Source organism: Cnephaeus nilssonii, assembly GCF_951640355.1.
Source record: "Cnephaeus nilssonii genome assembly, chromosome: 2".
Taxonomy (NCBI): Eukaryota; Metazoa; Chordata; class Mammalia; order Chiroptera; family Vespertilionidae; genus Cnephaeus; species Cnephaeus nilssonii.
In genome coordinates, this window is record NC_137073.1 from 50,280,082 (window position 1) to 50,303,077 (window position 22,996).

Consider the following 22,996-nt stretch of genomic DNA (forward strand, 5'->3'; position numbering starts at 1 on the left):
GCTTCGCTCGGGACAGGCTCCTAAAGGGAAGGCGGCTGCCGCCGTCGCCGTCCCCTTTCCCTCAGATGCCCTCTGCCGCAGGTTTATTATTACAGGACCGGCCGCGCCGCCCCCCGCGGCCCTGGCAGCTCGCCGGGCCGTGCAGCGCCCTGGCCGCCTCCTCGCTTGGCGCGCCCCCAAACCGCCTCCTCCACCTCCTTATTTGTCTGAAAAGCCACCGCACGTCGAGGCGGAGAAGCCCGCCGGGGGCGGGGGAGGCCGGGCCGGGTGTGTGCGCCCGTGCTCGGGGGCGGGGCGGGGCGGCGCGCCCAGCGGCGGGCCCCTTTGTCCCCGGGGCCGGCCGGGCGCGCGGGGGGCCGGGGTGCGGGGGCGCGGGGTGCGCGCACGTTGGCCGCCCGCCGACGGGGCCCCGAGCTGCCGATTCCTGCCGAGTAAGCAGTCTGGCTCCGCCGCGGCAGCACAGTGGCTGCGAGGCTGGGGCGCTGGCGCCGCGCCAGCCCCATCAGAATTAGCTCATTGTTCACTAGCACACTAGCAGCGGAGACGGGGAGAGAGAGAGAGAGAGAGAGAGACTCTTAGAGAGAGGCGCACACTCTTGAAGACAGAGCAAGACAGAGCACGAGGCAGGGAGACCTTCCCTTCCTTCTTTCTCCAGGGCTGCACTTCTTGGAAGTGAAGCCGGTTTGGGTTTTGTTTCCCCTTCCCCCGCCCCCTCCCTCCTTTTCCTCCACCCCTTCCCCTCCCCCTCCCCCCTCCCCCCTCCCCTCCCCTCCCCCCAGCTGTCTTTCTAGCATGATGCCCTTTTTCATCCACATTTGTGTTTCAGGTGTAGAGAGCAGAGAGTGCACAGGGAGCGGGGCTTTTGTCTGTAAGTATATGCCATTCCCAGCGCCGGCCGGGAGCGCTGCTTTCTCTTTTGTGTCGATTTCTTGCCTTGACTCTTAGCCGGACCCTTCAACCCTGCAGAGTTCATGCTCCTTCCCTCTAAATTTTAGAGCTGAAGCATGTACCTTGGAGAAATTCTGGTATTTTGGACCTGCTGCATTAAGGCTGGAATTTAAATTGGGTTTAAAAAAAGAAAAAAAAAAGCACAAGAGGGAGAATTCTTTGGGGAAGGGGCGGGCTTTGTTTGTTTTAATTTTTTTAATCTTTTGCTTGTTGGTGTGGTTAATTTTTGTTCTTCTTGCTCAGAAAGCATTGTTGGGAACTGTTTTGTTTCTTTGCATTGAATGCACTTTGCGGCATGCACCCCCGCCCCCTTTTATTACATGAATTTGTGTCCTTCCATCTTTACACTTTATTACTCTTTCAACGCTGCTGTTGCCGCCAAGGGTCTTTGGAGGCATTCAATCGTCCAGCACCTTTTTCCTGCATTTTCTTTTAAAGCAGTTGAACTTTGGGGGAAGAAAGGGTGGCTTAAGAATAGATGACTGCTTTTTGATTGATAATGATAATAATCTGATTTGCATTTATATGTAGGTATGATAACATAAGAAAACTCTAAGAGCTTATGATACCCTTTTGGAGAACTTTTAGTTTCTCCATTCATCTTAATTTTTGTCCTAACTTACGTTAACAAAAGAATTGTATTGTGATGACCTAAAGGTTGAGAGGAAAATCACTGCAGTATGTGCATTAATGTTGATTTGTTTAGGGAGAAGGGCATGAGGTGTCTATTCCTGACTTTCTTCCCCAATGTAGTTTTTTTTCTCCCCCCCTAAACACGGAAGGTTATGTAATGCAGTGCCATTTCCAAAAATATCCACTCTGAGGCATTACACTACACGGTGGAAAGCTAATTCCTATTCTGCTGTCTTGATTGCAAATATACCGCCAGTAGTATGTCTGGGAACAAAGAGCAGCCAGAAAACAATCTATTTTTATCACTTGGTTCTACTTTTAAGTTGCTAAACCTTTTGAACTGCAATTTAAAAATGAAGCAAACACTAAGAATAGCCCAGGGTTCTGCAAAGCCAGGTACCAAGGATTCCTTTGTCCCCTCTTTCAGCCTATAGCCAGCTGGGAACGCTCTCTCAGAAGCCCCGCAGCAACAGAAATTTGCATGTAACTTATCTTAACCACAGAAAGTGGTTATTTGTCTGTGACCTCTAAACAGACATTCTTCATTTGCTGACCTGTGGTGAGGCGATTTGTCTACTGTGTTTAAACATATTTTGCAGGTTGGTCTCCCTGGACTGAAGAGAGGGAGGGTGCAAGTCCAAGGCTGCTATGATTCTCAAAATGGTAAGAACTGGTCATCCAAGGAGCTTCTCAGTCTCATTCCGTCTTTATTCCATATAAATGTCAGCCACCCACCGTCACCCCGCCTCAACCCTTCATTGTTCCTACCCCATCTGACCTTTACAAGGTTCTATCTCCAGCATGTGGGAGCTTTGCAGCGCAGTAATTTATATGAATTGGATGTGGTGAATTAGATCTTTTGATTTTCAATCATAGAAAACTGAAATTCCTTTTTCAGAAGTGAAGACTTATTTAACTTGAACACAACAGAAACCGTTCTGTTCTTTAAGAAGAGTGATGTGTTGTGACATGCAAGGAAAGGCTGACAGCAGCAGGGCTCAAGCAAAGCAATGGGTCATATGTTAGAGACAGCCAGAACATACCCAAAAGTGGGAGTCTGTGTCCAGCTAATCAAATTGCTATAGTATCTGCTGTCCTTACGAGCAATATATATGAAGAACATGGACTTTTGTATTAATGCACTCTGTCTACTGCATCTCAAATGTAATTAGCATTTTTTTTGATGATTTATGAGAGACACATGCTCAGTTTGAGAAGTCAAGCCTGTTCTCCCCTAAATGAAAGGGAAACTACTTTTAACAAGTATTATGATCTACATGGAAGGCAGTTGAGTGTTTGATGGCTGATTAAAGAATTAGATGAAATACACATTAAATAAGTATATTTGTCTTCTATGAAAAATCTCTTTGGAAAAAAGTTGAATTGAAAAAAAAAAAGAAATGTCATGAAACTTTCCAGATAAGTACAGCATGTCCTCCTGCAGATGTTTTACTCTTTAAATCACCCCTTTGCCACTTAGAATGTGTGATTTCCAAATTTAGTTTTAGTTTTTCCTTTTAAAAGAGGGAGGAATTTAATGAATCAAAATTGAATCTGATATACTTGATGTTTTCTTTGAGCACAACCCAAGTATAAGCTTCCAATGAGAAAAATGAATCAGAAGCAATTAAATGAGTTCAGTTTCAATCCTATTATCAAGTAGGCTCTTTATTTTTTGTGTATGCCTCACCTGTCACTTCAACAGGTGGATTTTGAAAGCACCAAATAAAATAGTTCTTGCTCGGACTTTAATAATGATCAAATTAAGGGATTTGAGGTAGAGGAACAAAAGGGGTGTGAGCAGATAATTAAACGTTTAAGGTTTTTTGTGCCGATAGTTCCTAACTTCATATTATATTCCTAATTAGCCATTGTCCCAGAGTACCAGGATGGTAATAAAATAAACTGCTGCAAAGTTTTTTTTGTTTATTTAATTATCTTTTACCGGGACTTGCCACATCACCTTATCCCAGAACCTTACTCTCTGTGTCACCATAGATGGTTGTAATATGTCAGGTGACCCGTTTGGTTAAACATAAATTCGACCGCTGACCCTGCCAAAACAACCCTATAGATCAAGCTCAAAACATATCATGTTTCTGTAACAGTGAGTGGAGTGAGCTTTGTGGGAAGCAAGCATGTGAGCCAGAGCTGAGAATGAAAGTTGGAATGATTTGAATGCAGAAGAGCAAATTCCGAATTTTTATTACATGTTGTTAATTTCTTACAGTTGTCATTTATGTATGGTGGCCGAATGAGAAATCACAGTTTGTTGCTCTTGGAAGGATTTTCACTCATGGAAAAATTCTTACAACTTTTTGGTGATCCTTTCATCAAGATGTCAGTTCCTTTTGGCACAAGCCATTGCCTGAAATGAAACCACCGACAGTTATTGTCTGTGGGTGATTCCAAGTAACTTTCTAGCAATTCTCTCATCTGGGAGGTCAGAGCTCTTAAAAATCTTTGTACATATTAATGCAAAAAAATGTTCAATTTTGTTTCTAAAAAACTGATATTAGACGTGTTTCGTACCCCTACTTTTTCAGTTTTTGGCAAAATGAAGTTATTCTTTCCTTGATTAAAACTGAAATTACTTTGCTGATCTGTAACTAGCTTACTTAAAGACTTAGCCCACATGCAATAGAAACTACTGCTTGGGAAGCAGATTTAACACCTGGCTATCTCTAGAAAATATAAAACACCCTTTCTGTTAAACATGTCATTCCATTTGCATAATTTAAAACACTATAGAGGATCTAAAGCCAGTGTATTTACCCCATTTAGTAAAGGGCTTATTCCAAATACAGATTTTTAATCGGCTCATTTCCATAAAAGAACTCCAGAATTCAAGATAGCTAGACATTTTACATACCCCAAAATGATGCTTCACAATAATTTGAAGATTCACTCATGAATCCTAGAGTGAGTGCCTTTTGCATTATCAAAAAAATACAACCACTTTGTTAGCTGTAAGAAGCACCAATCACATTGTGTGCTGTGCTTGGGACCCTATAAGCACAACTCCAGGGGGTGCCACTTACATAGATTACATTGCACCTGGGATTGTGCAACTCAGGAGTACTGTTTTATATGGGTCCGTGCTATTTACTTAGGTGTTTTATTTTAAAGTTACCTGCTTTTGATCCATCAGTGAGAAGAAAATACTTCAGAATGCATAGATGGTTTTATTGAATAGTTTGAAAAATGTCAAGGTTAAGTTCTGATTTTCAACATGCCTACCCTCTGTGCAGGAAACTGAGTATGTGTGTGCCATGGACTCATAATGGCATAAAGCATGGGCTCATTATGTTTTAACAGAGACCTAGGAATTGGAACAATTTAAGTTCTCTTTAAGGCTGTTGCTGAGCTTTTAGAAAAGATGAGTTGACTCCATTGTATGGTTCATAGAGCTCTGCTTTCTGTAGTCTGTGAAGTGGCATTCATGGGTTTATAAGGAGACTCTTTGAATAATCTCTCCACTAACATAAGGTTTTCCTGTTTAAAGAAAAAGACAAAGATTGAGGAGGGATGTGGTTCTATTAGTAGCTTTGCCAGTGGGTTTTAGAATGTAAATTTGCAAGTTGCTCACAGTGATTCTTGATTGTGGGGATGCTGAAGAGTTCCTAGGAGGGTAATTTTATATGGTACTATCTTCTCTTTTACCAGGCCGTTCAGCACACTGTAACGGGGAGGGAGAATTGGGAATTGTTTGGGGAATTAGGACAGCAGGGATGGTCTATCTGGATTTAACTTCAGTCCAACTTCCTTTTGAGCTACATAGATAATTCAGGCAGGAGAGGGTGTATATTAGCAGAAATCTTTGAATAAACAGCTATTCAAAGTATCATTCTATTTTAATCCAATACAGTTCTTAAAAACTTGTATGTAAGTCAGATCATCATAAATACACTGAAGGAATTCGCCTTATTTTAAATCCTAAGATGAATACTTTTAAAATAGGGAAAATAGACTTCTAAAATATGAATATGAGTAACCTCCAGATTTCTAGTTTAATACATTAAATATTCATCTGCATTGGACTGGCTAAAGATTAGTCTTAGAGTGAAATATTGTAACTTCCTTGGTCTTGCACATATTTTACTTAGTGCTGTTTCTGGCTGGAAAGTCTTTTAAGGCCTTATCCTCACAGGGAAAATGAAATAGAGGGTTGAGATAATTATCTGAATAATTATGCTTTTTTAAAAAAGCCCCACTTGATTTTGTCTGATTCATTTTGGTTACTTAAAATCTTGCAGGAGTGATATAGGAGTGGGAAGGATTTGCCTGAATTATTTGAATAATTCCTTTGTTATACAGGAAGAGACTAGAAGAAAGAAATTTTATCAGCAAATCCAATTAGAATATACCAGAGGAAAATGTATTGAATGCACTTGGACTTGTCATCTTGGTTGATCAAGATATATTAAAAGATTCCAATTTTAAACTTCTCCTTTGCTTTGAACTGGAAGGCAGGTTAACCATAAATCTCAGCTCATGTCTGTAGAAATTATGGCTGTTGAAAATATGATTTATTGGGTCCAAATTTATATGAAATGGGTATTTCTAGACATATTTTGCACTTAAGGGTAGCTTTAAAAATATCTCATCTCAGTGGTTTCAAAAATAGCAGTGATTTTGAAATTGATCTTCTAATGCATGGCAAGTGTTAGCAGCTCTAATGATTTAGGATTTAAACATTAACAAGGATTTAGGCTTGCAACCAAATTCTAAATGTCAACTCAGTTATTAGTAGCAGTGACTTGGTATTAACCTGGGTATAACATTAGATATACCTCCCTGCATTATTTGTTGTTTGGGTCATATACAGTTCTTCCATTGACCATCTAAATTATAGGCATCAAGAGGGGTTATAAGGTTCATGTATAATGCTTAATAAAGTATTAAATATATGTTAGAAGATCAATACCTATTTGGTCTATGCATGCTAATATATATTAAGTTGGATATATTTATCGTTAATGACTTAATCATGTTTAGTTTGGGTGAACTAGAAGTCATGTGTATCTCTACCTTCTTCTAAAAATCTAGGAAGTTGATGTGAATTTATTTTAGTTTTCACAACAAGTTATTTTCCATAATTTATTAACAGGAGTGGAAAAAAATTGTGGTTAAGCCATAAAAGCACTTGCCAAAAAAGAGTGGCTTGCAATTGCTCACCTTTACCAGCTTTTAATGCCACTCTGAGCAACCTGGTGAGATGCTAGCTCTCTAGGTTTGATCCAGCTCAAAGCTCACAGCAACTTTTCCTGCAGCCACAGTATCCCCTCCGGGATCCAGAAGGACCCCAGTACTGGAAATGTAAAGTCCTCACGTACTAGTATTTCCAATATAATCTGATTCTGTGGTGTTTTGAAGATGATACCAAGGACACAAAGATGCCATGTCTGAAAGCACTGACGAGACAAGAAGAGTTGGCAGTAAGGTTATGCATGTGATCCCATGTCAAGTGAACAAGGTGTGTTTTTTGTTTGTTTTTTACTTTTGAGCATTTTATTTGTGCTTAGTTCTTTGTATTATAGAAAGTGCACCTTTGCTCTGTGCCCTCAGTGGGTTTACATTTTAGATGCGGAAGGAAGACCAACAGGCATGACAAACTTAACGGTGTAATATAGTATAACCTAGAAGAGTGCTTGAGGACTGGGGAGCGGAGATTGTAGAGCACTTTTTTTTTTTTAAGGACGTAGAAATTAAGCAAGACCCAGAGATGGCAAATATATGACTTACATGTCACCATTAACTCCGGCTCCACCTGTGGCAGACGTTGCTAATCAACCCTGACAGTCATTATTATTATTATTCAGCCTGAATATGGTTTCAAAATCTTCAGTATAGTGTACCATTAGCAACCAGCTGGAGTTGGCACAAAATTTGAAACCTAGAAGTGTGCTGTTTGCTCCTTGAGAACATGTGCTATGCCTTCTTAAGCTTTCTATTCCTAGAGCTTAGTGCCAGTCCTTAATAAATATTGAGCGAATGAAGAATTGAGGATATGTGGGTAGATTTAGATAAGAGAGAAGCATATTCCAGAAAAATGGAACCCATTAGAAAGTACGCTTGCAAGAGCGAGCATAAGGCATTTTTACTGCAGTAGGGAATGTCCTTGTCCACTTAGGGCCTATTTGCGATCCAGGACAGAGCTCACATACTAGACCTAGAAGTCAAGGACTTGATGCGGTGAGCCATAGGAAACTGCTGAGCAGGCATCTTAGACATGGCCAGAGGCTCTCACTCAAGGTTCCAGCCTGGGTCAGGTTCTTTGCCTTTTGATTGTGCCCAACAGAAAGGAGCACACACACTCACATACATTTCCAGGTTAAATGTAAACTTACCTTATTACTTTGTTGCGTCTCTCTGCCTTTGGGCCTGGGTGGAGTGGTGGAGAGAAGGAAGGTCCCCAGCAAGAAGGACTTAGGGGGGAAGAAAGGAGCGCACTTAACCTTTTTCTTTTGTGAAAGTGGCAGCACTTCCGTTGGCAAATCCCAGCAATGCAGAGGTGTCTGCTTGGCCAGGGACGGGGTTGCTGCGGCACCGTGTTTCCCTTCTGGGAGGCTAGCGGGGTGTAGCCACATGTACCCAGCTGGTTCTCTCTCCCTCCACTTCTTCCGGAGTAGCCTGACATACTTATTCAAGATTCAAGCCAGCACTTACACCATCATAATAAAATTGTTTACAATTTGAGGCCTACAGGCTGTTAGTAATTTAGTCAGTAGTCTGGTGACCATCTAAAGGGAATCCCATCCCATGATATGCAAAATTTGGGGAAAGCCAAGAACAAGAAGGATTTTTTTTTTTTTTTTGAAATTTCTGGATAGAGCGCAGACTCCCACCTTAGAATGCATCAGCTACAAGATTTTCAACATGAAATGATTTTGCTCGCTCTTTTAGCCCCTTCAGATGAGGTTGACTTATCACTGAGTCTCTCAATAAAAGTGACGTAGATAAGCATTGCTCCTTGAATTCTTTCTGCCTACTCCCACTTCATCCTTTCAAACAATTTTTTCCCCCCAACTGCTGTGTTTAGACCTCCAGAAATTTAATTTTTTTTTTTTTTTGGCTGGGTAACCATGCCAGGAACTATGTGAACTAATACTGTATTTCTAGCCAGGATGGAATATATTTTCTTAGAGGAAGCAAGCCACTTGTTATTCTAATATGCCCCAGGAGTCCCTCCTCTGTGCCTCTGCTTACTCAGTCCTAGAAAGAATGCTCCTCTTGACAAAATAAAGCTATTCTTCCAGACCGAATTTAAATGACAACTCCTTTATGAAACTCACCCCAGTACATCCGAGGGGAATCATCTCATGCTCCTCCGTATACTCATTACACTTCCAACATTCTATCTATAGCTGCAGCTTTTTTCCACCTTCCAAGATTGGAAACTTGAAATCAGAAAATTGACCCCTAGTAATTGAGCATTCTCTCTTTGGTAGCAATTGAGGCTGTGATTCTTTTCCTTTGCCTCTATCAGCAGGATGGTGAATTTAGGTGTGGCAAAGGGTCATCATTGAGAGGGAAAGCTAGTGTGAAGTTGATTGGCCTTTTCTTTCTGCAAAGTGGTAGGAAACCCTAGCTTTCATTGGCATGGTCTAATAGGACCCTGGAACAGATTCCGTACCGGTGAGCCAGTCTGATAGCTGCTTCAGGACCTATCCAGGATCCTGCACATCCTTAGTGGTCAGTAAACGTCTGTGGAATAACTGTATGAGTTCCTGGTCATGGATACACGGAGATCTGCGTGGAGCAGAACCAGGTGGCTCACCTTGAGATTTATAACTGGTAACTGTCCAACACATTGCAGAGTTGAGACCGTTCAGATTATGAAATATATAGATACACACAGATTTTGCATTTGCTACTAAAAAGTCCCTCTCACTGAACACTTCAGAAGGCTCAATGTTATGGCGGTAATGGTGGGTGGGTGGGTGGGTGGGAGGGGAACTAAGTGAAATCTAAATACACTACAAAAACAATTTCTAAATTCAGTGCTCCCTTCTTTAACACTTGCTTAGATAGAAGATGTCCTGAGAGAGTCCACACACTTAGCTTGGTCTGGTCTGCTGAAAGAGGAATCTCGTTTTAGAGTAGATTCACACATCCAAAAACCTTGGCTGTGGAGCGCCATTATGCACGAGGTTATTAATGGTGTTTTCCCAGCAGTTCCGCAGTTTGTCTCTCAGTAATCTGATTGAGGTATTCATGACAGTAGAGCAAAATCTACTCCAGTTTCACAAGGTAATGAAATCTTCATAAATAAAATTATTGCCTGTTATTACCTTAGAATGGTTTTCAATCTAAGCTTTTTGCCTTAAAAGCATTATGATTATCTAGCTGGAGATGGTTTTAAACCCTTGATGTTAGACTGTTTTTTCAGTGTTTATCCTTACTTTCATAGACTAAAATACAAATATAACTCATGGTTAGAAAGGAGAAGGAGATACATAAGAGAATGTCGCCAATGAAAGGAAGGTCTGTTTGCCCCTTTTAAACTGAAATGGGGAACCAGAGCCATTGATTGGAAAAGAAGGAGAACAGCTGAACAGCCATTGCCAGTAAAAAAACAAACAAACAAACAAACAAAAACGAGCCAGAGACTCATACCATTTAATAAGTAATTAAAACAAGGGGGAGATTCATAATGTGCACGGAAGCTTTGGCGTGGTTGCCCAGTTCTAGCTCTTCTCCCTTCTCCGCTTTAGCCCTTACTCAGATCACCATCACACACCACTGTCCTTTGATGACTGGGGCAGGTAACAGCCTTCCTGTCGGAATTGTGTTTGATACCATTCCAGCAGGGAAAAGTACTGCAGTCCAGTGGCTGAACAAGGAGAAATTGACACAAATTGTGCTTAAAATGGGTCTAGACATTTTGAGGGCATATTCATTGGATGAAGTCAGTGTCAGACACAAGAACCTATTCTTGGACCGGAAAGAGTAGAAATTAGGAGAAGATATTGCATCTTTGGCAGTCAACATTCAGAACTGTCAAGGAAGGTCTATCTATAGTCAGTAGTTAGACGGATAAAAATATATGGAGTAAGATGCTTATAAACATGAGCCCAAGTAAGGGATTATTACTAAGTATCATATTTTTTGGTGTATAAGATGCTATTTTTTTTTTCTAAAATAGTTAGACTGAAAATCGAGGGGCTTCTTATACACGGAAGTCAGCTGAGGAGAGAGCCATGCCGGTGCATAGCTGCCCATACCTTGTCAAGCAGGCTTCCTCCTTTCTGTTACTGATGTCAGCTGATGCCTTAGTTGGAGGTGGAGGTAGAGTGTGCACAGATGCAACAGGGACATAAAGATGTCAAAAAATAAAAAGATAAATACCGGTAAGCAATTGTCTTACTCTGCAAAATTCAAACTGAATGTAATCAGCTATGCAAAAGAGCATGGAAATAGAGCTGCAGAGAGACAATTTGGACCTCCTCCCACTGAGTGTGTGATCAGACAGTGGAGAAAACAGGAAGAACAACTCCTTAAGATGCCAGAAAAGAAGAAGGCCTTAAGAGGAAAACCAGCAAAATGTTTAAAATACTGATTTCTTAATTTTGGGTTGGAAAAGTGGGGGCGTCTTATACATGGAAAAATATGGCACTTTTCCAAGACATACTGTTTCTTTCCCTTCACAGTGTCATGGTAGAGAAAGTTACCCTAAACGCTATTGGGGCCATGACCTCAAAGTCTGTTCTTTGCACATTTGCCAGGCAGTTGCTGAATCTCAGTGTATTTGTGTGTGTGCGTGCGTGTGCATGTGGTAGCACATGATTGAACACTTAGTCTAGTGCCTGCTGCATTTTAGGGATATAACACCGGCTGGAAGAATGAATACTGTGCAGGAAATGGTCCCACTATTTGAAACGGGCAGTATCAGGGACTACAGTTGTATGGGTAAGAGATTTAGAATTTGAAAAGATGAATTAACTAGCCCACTACTTTCCCCAATAGATGTCCCTGGATTTGGTGGCTTAGTTCTAAAAAGTTGTGTTTTTTTTTAATGTGTTTTCTTTGCTACTTTAGTACTTCTAGCTCAAACTAATGGGACATATTCTTTAATAAGATGTTCATTCTATAGGATTGAAAACTACCTACCAAATATTCAATATGTTGCAGAAAGTAAGTACTTAGTAAATATTTATTGCTTCATTTATTGGACAAATGAGATTTTATACCCAGCCAATTCAGTTAATACAGCATCAGAAATTCTGCCCACATCGTCTCTGGTCCCTTCTCCATAATTTTGATCTTTAATTACCAAGATTTGACTGTTTCCAACGCCTGGATGCTCTGAACCATAACTGAGTCTCCATTTCATGCTGCCCTGTGGAGCCTTGGGTCTAATGATACATCATGAAATGACCCTGGCCGTGGATATTTTGCTCACTTCTCGATAATAGAATCTTAAATTGTTCTGATCTTGTTACCAAGGTCTGGGAGCCAAGTCTCCACATCTTTTCATTTCATCTTCATTAAGCCTATCCCTTTTTTAATGAGGACTGCCTTTTAAACTTTAATTTTATTATATGAAGCTCAACTGTCTATACTGTCATAATCAATTCAATCAGAAATTCAATTAAACTTGTTAATTGGCATCAGAGAAATAATTCACCGGATCATGTGAATTTTTACTAAATTGATCAGGTGTTGTGATGTTGTTTGTACCAAGCCAGAGGAACACCACAATTTAGAACTATCTGTGTTTCTACCGCATTGATTAAAAGTTTCCAAATGGAGTCAGGTTAAATTTGTTTTTCATTCCAAGTCACCATTCTTAGTAGTTTACACGCTGCCTCTCTGGTCTAATAAGTTCTTCCTCTTCAACTTGGAGCACTTTATATTTTTATGTAGTGTATAGTTTGTATATCTGCAGATCATTGATAAAGATAAGATTTTAATGTCCTCTAACTAAGCAGTTTGTTTTTTAATTGGCTAAAAATTTGAAAAGCAAACATACAGCCAACATGATTTCAGATGCATCTGATGAAAGAAAGATATTCTGAATTAGATTGTCCATTGCTAGGCCATCTGAGAGTTGTTTGAGAATTCATTTGGGGGTCATATTAAAACAATTTGGTTTCTTAGCAAATGCCCTTTATAATTAGGTGCAATGATTACCAGATATAAATATTGTGCTACAAACCCTCTGTGTCCTCAAACAGTGCTATATTTTTAATGTAAGTTATTTTTGAAGGACAGCTATTTATCAGAAACACAGGTAGTAGAGCAACATATGTTCTTGAGAAAATTACTCTTGACACTAGATGTCAGAAATCCACCTAAATTCCATCACAAGGGCACTAAGCGGAGACACTCAACACGTACTTGGGGGATTGGAAACAGGCCCCAGCACGAGGGGGCCTGTGGCATCACTCCGGGTGGCTTTGGGGAAACGGCAGAGAAGATGGGTATTGAGGGACTGCATTCTGTGAGAGGAGGGGCCGTGTTCACAGCCTGTCTTCCCATTTCTTGGTTTTGTGACCTTGGGCAGGCTCATCTGTAGAACGGTGAGGATAATGATAGTGATCGCTTACCCAGATCCAGTTGCTCATGTGCCTGGCCCTGTTGCTAGCATTTTATATATATTGATGCATTTCATCCTTGAAACAGCACTGTGAGGATTAAATGAATGCACCTGGAAAACATGCCTAAAATTTAGAAATAAACAAAAAAACATTATGATGAACTCTATATTCATTTCCACAGAAAACTGTGGCTCCCAAATTTACATATCTGCCTATATAGGTTTGAACAAGTTCCGTGTATTGTTCATAGTTCTCTTCCTTTGGAGAAATATGGTTTTGATGATTGGTTTACGATGGAAGAGAGACAAAAAGATGAGGTAGAATTATTCTGTTGGAGAATGCAGTCAGGACTTGGAATGAAGGTCTGAGTTTCCATTTCTCTCTCTTTTCATGTCAGAGGGTGTGTCCAGGGAACTTAGCCCCACAATTTGGCATGCCTTTTGTAGTAATCTTCAAAACTCTTGAGATATTTGTTTCTTCCATGACTTCCAGCCCTGAAACATCTCACTGATTTGGGTTGGTGGCCACCATTTAGGTCTTCTCTGCTTCCCATGGTACTGGCTGGCTGAGCCCTTATTGGAGCGAAAGAACCCTTCCACTGAATCGGACCATGCTCTACCCAGTGGGGTTGAAAATCCAGATGGTGTACAGGGGTACATCCATCCTAATCTTATTCTGTTCCTCTTGTACTTGTAGTTTTTGCCAGTTTTCTTGGAGAATAGGTTATTGGAAGCCTTCTAGTGGCCACTTTGTGACCTGAGTACTTGGAGCATGGGGGTACAGATCTCGAAATATTTTCCTTTCTTTTAAAGGCAAACTTCTCAGGAAATAACCAAGACTCTGATTTAAACCCATTTCGAATACACCCTTCCACAATGACCACTTTTCGTTGGGATTCGGTTATCTGTTGGGATTCTGCTTGTTGCTGCAGAGAGGTGAGTCTCTAGGTGACCAGGACAGTGCGAGAGAAGCACTGGACTGTGGAGCAACTCCTGATGAATGCGGAGGGGTCGCAGCTGCCAGCGGAGAGGGAGCGCTGAGCTGATGGAAGGAGTGAGTCGTTTCCTTTGGAACAAGCACTTTGGGAGAAAGTGCACACTTTCTGGAAAGCTCAGTCTTGCACATGTCTGCAAGAGGAATGTTTTGAAGTGTCCACAAACTTATCAAAAGCAACTGTCTGTCTCATCATTCACTCAGATCAAGAAAAATCCCAAATCTGTATGTCTATACATATCTCGCTAGCCTTTGACTGAGGACTGTAACAAAAGAAATCTGATTTTTGAAGACATATTTTTCCATGTTGTTAGGAAAATTTTTCATAAGATTTTAATGGTTAGCACAGTCATTTTAGGACAAGAGGAAAGAAAACGTAGTATTCTTGGTGAGTAGAAATTAGACTTCTTACAACTATTTATTTGTAGGTGAAACCCAGCGTATCTAAAATTATTCAAACCAGCTAATAAAAGCAAGTCTAGATGTTTCATATTAACCTTGGAATGTGCTTGGAAAAAGTCCTGCTATCTCCAGATATCTAGTATTGGAAAGCATATCAACAGCATTATTCTCATTTGTGGCAAAGAATATACAGTTCAAAAATTAAAAGTGCAGTTTGTTGTATGATGGCACAATATAGAGTTTTTCTTCCTTTCCTCCTTTTATCTTAAAGGTAGGGAAAACATTACAAAATGTAGTGTTTTTAAATTCTTGATTACAAATGAAAACCAATTTATATAAGGGAGTGAGGTGGTCCAGACTTAGAACTCAGATGTGTTAAGTAAATATTTACTCTGGTTTCACTCCAGGGAGGTAGAAGATTTTATTAACATATTTGGTGAGGTCATGAAGGCAGGAAAAGCTTATGCTCTGCTTAAATGTTTGAGGGGCCTTTTTTTCTTTATTTCCCTGCTAGTTAACAAAGGCCAGTATTTTTTTTTCCGCTGAAAAGAGCAACTATCTTGTTTCGTGGCCTTTACTTTTTATTGTTCATTCACAAACTGCTTAATCTCAAACCAGGGCTTTAAAAAGTTGCTGTATTTTTTTCCTCTTTGTTTAAAAAATCTCTTCATAGATATCCCTTATGAGATTGGCTTCCAAGCCTTACTCTTGTACTTTTGCTTCTGGTTCGCTTTGGGCTGTTATCAGCTCTTTGTGCTTTGTTTTGTCTTCATCACTGAATAGAAAACGTTGCCCATTTAAAAGTCCAGATTTGAAGTGTGAACTTGATTCCTGGAGTCCAGTCCACAGTTTGGCTCTGTTACTGTACCCGGCTGACCTCCCGCCCAGGGGAGGGAGTCTTGGCAGAAATCTGAGAATTCCTCGATCAGTAACTCCCTTTTTTGGATTTATGGAGTCTTTAGGTGGATTGCTTTGTGCTCAGCATGTTCCTCTTGGAAAGGAATGAGGCTGGGATGAGAGGAGAAGTTTGCTTCAACACAGATGCTTGCTGCTAACCTGTTCACCATGCTCGAATTGCCCGGTGGCTGCTGCACCCTGCCCTGCCCCACACACCACCAAAGCCCCCAAAACTCACCCAACGAGCTGTTTTAAATAGTGGTGAAAAAGCAAAGTTAGGTAATGTTGTTAACCTTCTGTGGCTTGCTCCCGACTTGATTCATTGCTTTTCTTGAAAGTCTTTGCTATTATTCTTAGAAATCAAATTTTAAAAGACTCAGCAGCCAAACAAGCCGAGTATTGCATTGTGGAACAGAGTGACTGTGAAAGCGCTTTGTGCTGACAATTAATTTCACATGTAAACACTTTCATTTTGTTGCCAGGAGATTTCCTTTTCCTTTCTCTGCCTCGTTGAAATTTAGAAATAAAATCCTACAGCTGTCTGGTTCCCACAAATTCATCAGTGGCCTCTCCACGTGGCCTCACACGAGCAGCGAGAATTTAGAGGACTCCAGTATTTAAGTTTACACAGCTTGCTTCAGACACCCACATCTGACACGTAACGTTGGACAGTAACATAACCTGCTGTGCAATATTTTTAAAAATGGGGATATTTTCTGTGCCCATAGTGGACATCTGCACCCAAAGCCAAGCTCATGCCAACGGGCTTAACCAATCTGTGAGCGATCACCATCTTCCTCCTTGAGCTGTGTTGTCTCCCTCCCCCCATTTCTACTGGTTGAGAGCTTGTCAGACCCTGGAAAAGCGGAGAATGTCAGCGCATGTTGTAACACAGCACTGCCCTAAAAGGCCTTCCTGTCCCTTCTGGCAAGAAGACATTTATGGCTGAGAACGTTTTGTAATGCTTTCTCTGTAATTACCCATTGTCACCACAGCCAGCTCCTGTGTGTGAGTGTGAGAGAGAGAGAGAGAGAGAGAGAGAGAGTGTGTGTGTGTGTGTGTGTGTGTGCACGCGCACGCCTGTGTGTATTTAAATTAGGTCTCTGCATGTTTCACTTAGTTCCCATACCAGAATGTTTGCCAACATGGGCACCAAGTAACACTTTGACTTTGCTTTCCAGAACATCCAGAATGGCTCAGTGTTCTGCCTGTTTATCCTTTGTCTTCTGGTTACAATGCATTTCCTCCACTGTGTGCTTCATCTCCAAGCAGCGCGCACAGGGCTAGGCAGGTCTCTAAGTCTGGTCTCCAGAGAGACAGTGCATCATCTTTTGGCCCCTCTCACCGTTGATGCAATGCTGTTCAGAGAAAATGATCCCTGTAACTCATTTACGGTTTCAGTTTACATCCTGCCCTCTCACATGACTAGTAACACCTGGGCGCAGAGTGGCTTTTGAGGGAGATTCCTAAGAGCACCACTTCAAAGAATATTTGCAGAAATGAAGTGTGCGTGTGTGCACGTAATTTCCCCTTGTACTGCAGTTTTGGGTTCCACAACCTCTGAGCCAATTAGGCAGAATAGAGCATGTACACATGCAGATACACACCTACACTGTTCAATTGGCAGAGAGATTATGAAATAGACTTCTTTGCTGCTCAAAGAATTAATTATGCAGGTTGGACACCTGCTGCCCTAGTCCGCTTTCCTAATTACCCGGGGTGGGCACCTATCTTTGTTAAGACATAAAAGGGCCATGTGTGTGCATTCTTTTGAGCACATAGACCTTCTTCAAGGAGAAAAAATATAATTATGGTCATTAACAATCAAGCCATGCAGCATCTTCTTAGCAGGCTTTGGAGACAGCATGTTAACCAACTAAGTAAGCAACATATACGTGTGTGGTGTATTTAAGCTCTGAATCAAGCTATGAACCTACCCTTGAGGACCCATCTCCTGTAACAGTCTCCCCGAAGGAATAGTGATAAAGACAGTAAGTAGAGGAAAATACAAATTTAGAAATAGGTAATAGGTATCATTCAAATTTTACTTGCAATAGAGAAGTGATAAGACATGTCAATTAGACTGATTCTGTATGTGGACCATGCTATTGGAAAATAAAGTTTTGAAATGAAAAGCTTAAAAGAGATTAAGAAATAATTTAAAGGATAACATATTTTTAGGACCGTGTAGGAGTACTCTCTGATTCTCTCGACGTTTTATTTTTCTAATTGGGCTACCAAGTCATGATCATTGCCACCCAATTACCTTATAGTCTTAAAAAATGAAATTATTTTTTATGTTGCATCATCCAGAGAGGAAAACAAGGTTTGAAAGACTTAAAAAGGCAAAAACGTGGGCATTGTGTTCTCAGCTTGTATGCTGTGACACACAGTGGAAACTTAAGTACCCAACCATCACATACATTTAAGAGAATCAGTAAGAAATAGTACATTTTCACCATTAAACTATATCTAAATATATTGTGGGTTTAATATGTTCAATATACTTGAAAGCAAAAAATTCCTTTTACCTAAGAATTGCTCATGGATATTTAAATACATATCTATCATGATTAGTGTATTTAAAATCATGTGGGGGTTTTTTTCATGTCATTTCTGTTGTTTTTAAATGTAGTCATTAGTGACATAAATAGAGCATTGTAGAAAAAGCTGCATTAATATATTTAGTGACAAGCATAAACACTCAACCTTTCCCAGAATTTAAGCAAAACCTTTGCATGTTCTGCAATTTAAAACAACAAAATTTTCCTTCCCCTCTATGTTTTCACAATGTTTTCTTAATTGTGAGTGTATAGCTTGCTTCTCTGATTTCTTCCATAAGAACAGTCTTCTAGGAGCAACGATTTTCAACCCTTTTCATCTCATGGCACACAGAATCTGATTACTAAATTCTGCAGCACACACAAAAAATACATTTTTTGCAGATCTGACAAAAAAAATAGGTATAATTTTGATTCATTCACACCAGACAGCTATGATTGTGTTGGCTGTTTTTTTATTTGACAGTCTAAGGGGAAAGGAGGTCAGTGCCCCTGACTAAACAGTCAGGCATTGCATGTTTTAAGAATTCTTGCAACACACCGCTTGATGATTGCTGTTCTAGAGGGTTTTGAGGATTTTACTTGAGCAAGAACAAACAGTTGCTTATCTATAGATGGGAGACACTTTGAAAAGGACACTTCTCTTGGGAAAATCAGGGTACACTTTGGCTTACTTATTTAATAAAACAACAGTTTTGAGGTATTCCCGTGTGGATTCCCCAGATGACTTACATTTCTGAGACGCACGCCACCACCATAAAGAGAGAGAGAGTTCAGTGAAGTTAAAGAAAAAAGAAAAAAGTTAGTTTAATTGCTCTTCATGAAAAAAATACAAACTTGAATCCGGAAAACTGAATGAATGGAATATAGTTGAAGCCATGTGTCCGCCTTCAGAGCATCAGTTGACTAGTACCAAGAAGAACCAACAGCTTTAGGGTCCAGCAAGAACAGAAGGACTCCAGAAAGATAGATCAACTTATCTCCGTGTTTCTGACCCACGTGTTACCAATACTCAGCAGCCTCTCTCACAGGGTCCGTGTCAGCTCCTAATATTCAGAGCTAGGTAAACACAGGACACAGCAGTCAGCGGAGTCGCAGCCTAAGGAGTCGCTTCCACATCTGCTCACTGCCACCCACATTTCCTCTGTTGACACTGTATTTTGCTAAACGTTGGTTGTGTTGGTTTGTTTTTAGTCTATTGATACATGTTCCAACAGCTGGTACATTTGACATGACCTATACTTTTTTAAAAATTGCACTTAAAGCACTGTATGAGTTTGCTAGGGCTGTTAAAACAAAGCACCACAGACTAGATGGCTAAGCAGAAGTCTGTTTTCTCACAATTCTGGAGTCTAGAAGTCTGAGATGAAGGTGTTGGCAGGGTTCATTTCTTCTGAGACTTGTCCTGTGGATAGACGGTCCTTTTCTCCCTGTGTCTTCACATTACCTTCCCTCTGTGTGTGTGTGTGTCATTCTCTCCTTTATGAGGACAGTCACGGGATTAGGCCCCCCATAATGACCTCTTTAGAAACTCTATCTCCAAATATAGTCACATGCTGAAGTACCTGGGGTTAGGACTTACACATTTGAATTTGGGGTTTGGGAGGATGCAATTCAGCCCATAGTACATGCTTTTCAAATGATCTTTTAGAAGGTCTGTCACCTCTGCTGGCTATTTGAACTAGAAAGCAAGAACTATATTCTCTTATTGCAATCCCCAGAATCCAGCAGTGCCCAACCATTGCAGGTGATTCACAAACTCATGGTGAGTGCATGCATGACAAAGGTATTTTGAATTATTTGAGAGCAAGGGTAGTAATCATCATAGATCATTCCTCGGAAGTCCTTCATTTTAAAGTTTCCAAACACCACTGGTATAAGAAGGAACAAAGCTGTAATGTAAGGGGTATATATTTCCAGTAATCTACCACCTTTTCCCTAAATCGAAAAAGGAAGTTTAGTGTCTCCTTTAGATACCATGTCCAGGGATATGCTCAGTTCTTAGAGACCAGGCAAGCAATTTTTCAGAAGGTAACAGACCCCTCTATCTCTTTGGGCTTAAGGTTCTGATTCTGAAGGAGACAAAGAATTTACCGCAAGGCCAAAGTGACGCTTATTTTTCCTAAAGGATGCAGATTACTTTATGATTCAAACACTAAAATATGCCTAATTAGAAATGCTCTTGGCAAATCTGTGGCTAAATTAATGTTTCAAAAGAACAAATTTGAGGTAGGTGGGGAGTTTGCTCAGTCACAGGTTTTGCTATCAAATACTGGTGTTCCTGAATTCTTTGGCCAAACAAATCACTGACTTTCTTTTAAAAAAGGCAAGTTCTTGGGGAAATAAATTGTAAGAATAAGTATAATAATTTCTGAGAGGCCAACTATTTTTTCCCTACAAATCAGACTTGGGTGGCTTTAGTATTGAGGCTTTGAACCTAGAAGTTAAATGCTAAAGCAGTGTGATTTTGCTAAAGTAGAATATTACAAGAACACAAAAATCACAAGAACACAGATAAAACATTTACTTGATTTTGCTTTTCATTGCATCCATGTGCCTACTGAATTTTGACATGTATTTTTATCAACATGTTTGGTTTGCAATGAAACTTTATTACTCATTAATATGTGTAATCTTTTCAGTGGTACTTAAAGCATGCTTTTAAAAGTAGTAATGTAGAAATGTAATAATTTTTACCAATTTATAATAAGTGAACTGATGGTTGAACCTTAGGTCTTCTAAAATTCAACCCAAACTGGGATTTTGTGTGCTGTGACCTTGTTTTAAGCCTTAAAAAACCATGTTTTCTTCCCCCATTCCTGATTAAAGGTCATATGAAGGTGGCTCTCTGTCCCAAACAAGGCAGATGGTAGAATTCTCCCAGAAGGAGCTGGTCAAAGCCTCAAAAGCTGAGCAAGAGGAAGGAGGTTGGGTTTGGGGGAAAACACATGTCCCGGAAAGCAGACCCAGTGCAAAGTCAGAAAGTAGGTCCCGTTCTTACAGGATGAGCTCTCAGATATTTAAGACCGAAATGTATGTGTTGGCTGTGGACTGTGTGATTTTTGAAAGAGAGGTGGTAGCAATTTGCATTCTGGGATCATTCAAGAGTATCGGAATAGTGGGAAGAACTGAAGTTCAGAATCTGGAAACCAGGTTTGAGTGTAAGTCTTATCCTACATTGACTGTGTGGCTTTGGGCAAGTCGGTGACCTTTTGAGTTTCAGTGTTCTCTTCTCTGTAATGATAAGACCTATTCCCAGGCTTATTGTCAGGATTAATTAGTGAATGTATGCAAAATTGCTTTGTGGACTGGGATGTGCCATAAAAGTTACTGGGGTAGATCAAAGTCACTGTTAGACTATCCCAAGGAACTAACACAGCCATCCACTTTCCTACCTCAGACCTCCACACAAGTGGATTGACTGGGACATTGAAAACTTCACAGTTAGCCCAGTGATTAGGCTACCACATTTGGTGCTTTCAAAAACAAAAACTGCATGTAAGTCTGTCTGTTAACTTATTAATGCGATGTGATTCTTAATATTATTTATTAAATGTGAGGCTTATTTGTAGCATTTAGAGAATCAGATCTGGAGGAAATCTTATCTAGTTCCCTCCCTTCAAGAAGGGCCTAAATCAAATGTGAATTAGCTCTGAGTTAGGTTGTTAAATTCTGTTTCTAAATTTCTTAAAGTAGGTTTCACATTTTTTCCTCTGCTAAGTTCTTTCTTACAGCTGACCTAAATCTGTAGTTGTAATTTAAGTCCTAATCCCTGACTCCTGTCTTTACTAGAGACGGAGAACAGCTGGTCAGCAAACTTCTTATGATAATAACCCTTGTATATATATTTAAAGAAGAGCTACTCAGTACGACTCACTCTCTCCACCTCATCCTACCCCTATCCTCACCCCCCAAATTCATCAACTAGTATTCTCTGTATCTTTCGTGGGGATGTTGCCCATCTCCCTGTCCCTCTCGCTCAGACACTTCGCTATTTTCAGGCAGCTGGGCAGGGTGTTTGTTGTTAGTGGCTACATGGACCTGGGAGAATGCAGGCTGCTTCTTCCTCTCCTCCTCCTAAGAAATGATCAGGATAACCCCTAACCGTGTGTGATGGGTGCATGGCACATTATCTCGTAAACATGGGGCTTTGTAGGGATTCTTATCACAGGTTGTGTTGAAAGTTAGGCCGCCCCAGTGCCTTAGTTTGCTCAGCCAGTCGTGCCACGAAGCTGCCCCTTGGTGTGCTAAAGATTACAGTGATCGATATCTCTGCTCTATTGGACCTAGCCTTGCAAGACATGGAGCTACAACTCTCCTGAGGGCAGCAAACATGCAGAAGCACACCAACAGCCTGAAAGAGGTGAAGGGCTTCCCCAGCACTTTAAAGTTGCAATGGGGAAGTGAGTGATCCTTGAGAAGGACTGAGCTCATTAAACTGATCACTGGTGGTTTCAAAGTGGATCCTGTTCTTAACCTAAATGTGTGTGCTCTTATGTCTCTTACAGGTTTATTACCCAGAGCTTTCTGTCTGGGTCAGCCAAGAACCATTTCCAAAGAAGGAAATGGAGGGAAGGCTTCCTAAGGTAAGATCCTTAAGCTGCTATTTTGTTAATATTTTAAAATGTAGAAGCAATTAAAAAAATCAGATTTATTCGTTTTTCATTTTAATATCCAATATAGTCAACTATAGTAATTCACTTATCTGATACTATTATGACCTTAGAAATAATGTATCCTAAAAAAAAAATCATATCCTAAATTCCTGTGACTCTTAAATTTCACATTATCTTCCTTTCTTGACAAGCCCAAAGCAAATTTTCATTTAGTAACCGTGGAATCAGTGTACATTTTACAGAGTTTTAATTTGTTCCATTCCTGGGTAAAGTCAAATATGATGCTCAAACTAAAAGATATCTTAAAAGGATAAGATGATAACAGTTTTGTCTGGTAATAATGCCTGGATGTTTGATAAGATTACCTGGGAAACAAAACAGAAAGCACATTAAAAAACTGTTA

At 40.4% G+C, this 22,996-nt stretch overlaps 1 protein-coding gene across 2 annotated transcripts in view; it reads left to right on the forward strand.

The window, feature by feature from the left end:
* The first annotated feature begins 394 nt into the window (after nucleotides 1-394).
* The window catches only part of NREP (neuronal regeneration related protein), a 28,201-nt gene continuing 5,599 nt past the window's right edge, over nucleotides 395-22,996 (forward strand). The window contains exons 1-4 of one of the 2 annotated variants that reach the window (XM_079779962.1): nucleotides 395-431; nucleotides 827-868; nucleotides 2,181-2,244; nucleotides 22,486-22,563. In XM_079779962.1, the coding sequence (XP_079636088.1) occupies nucleotides 2,230-2,244; nucleotides 22,486-22,563 (93 nt within the window). In that variant the 5' untranslated portion in view covers nucleotides 395-431; nucleotides 827-868; nucleotides 2,181-2,229. The other variant, XM_079779961.1, reaches the window with a different exon arrangement.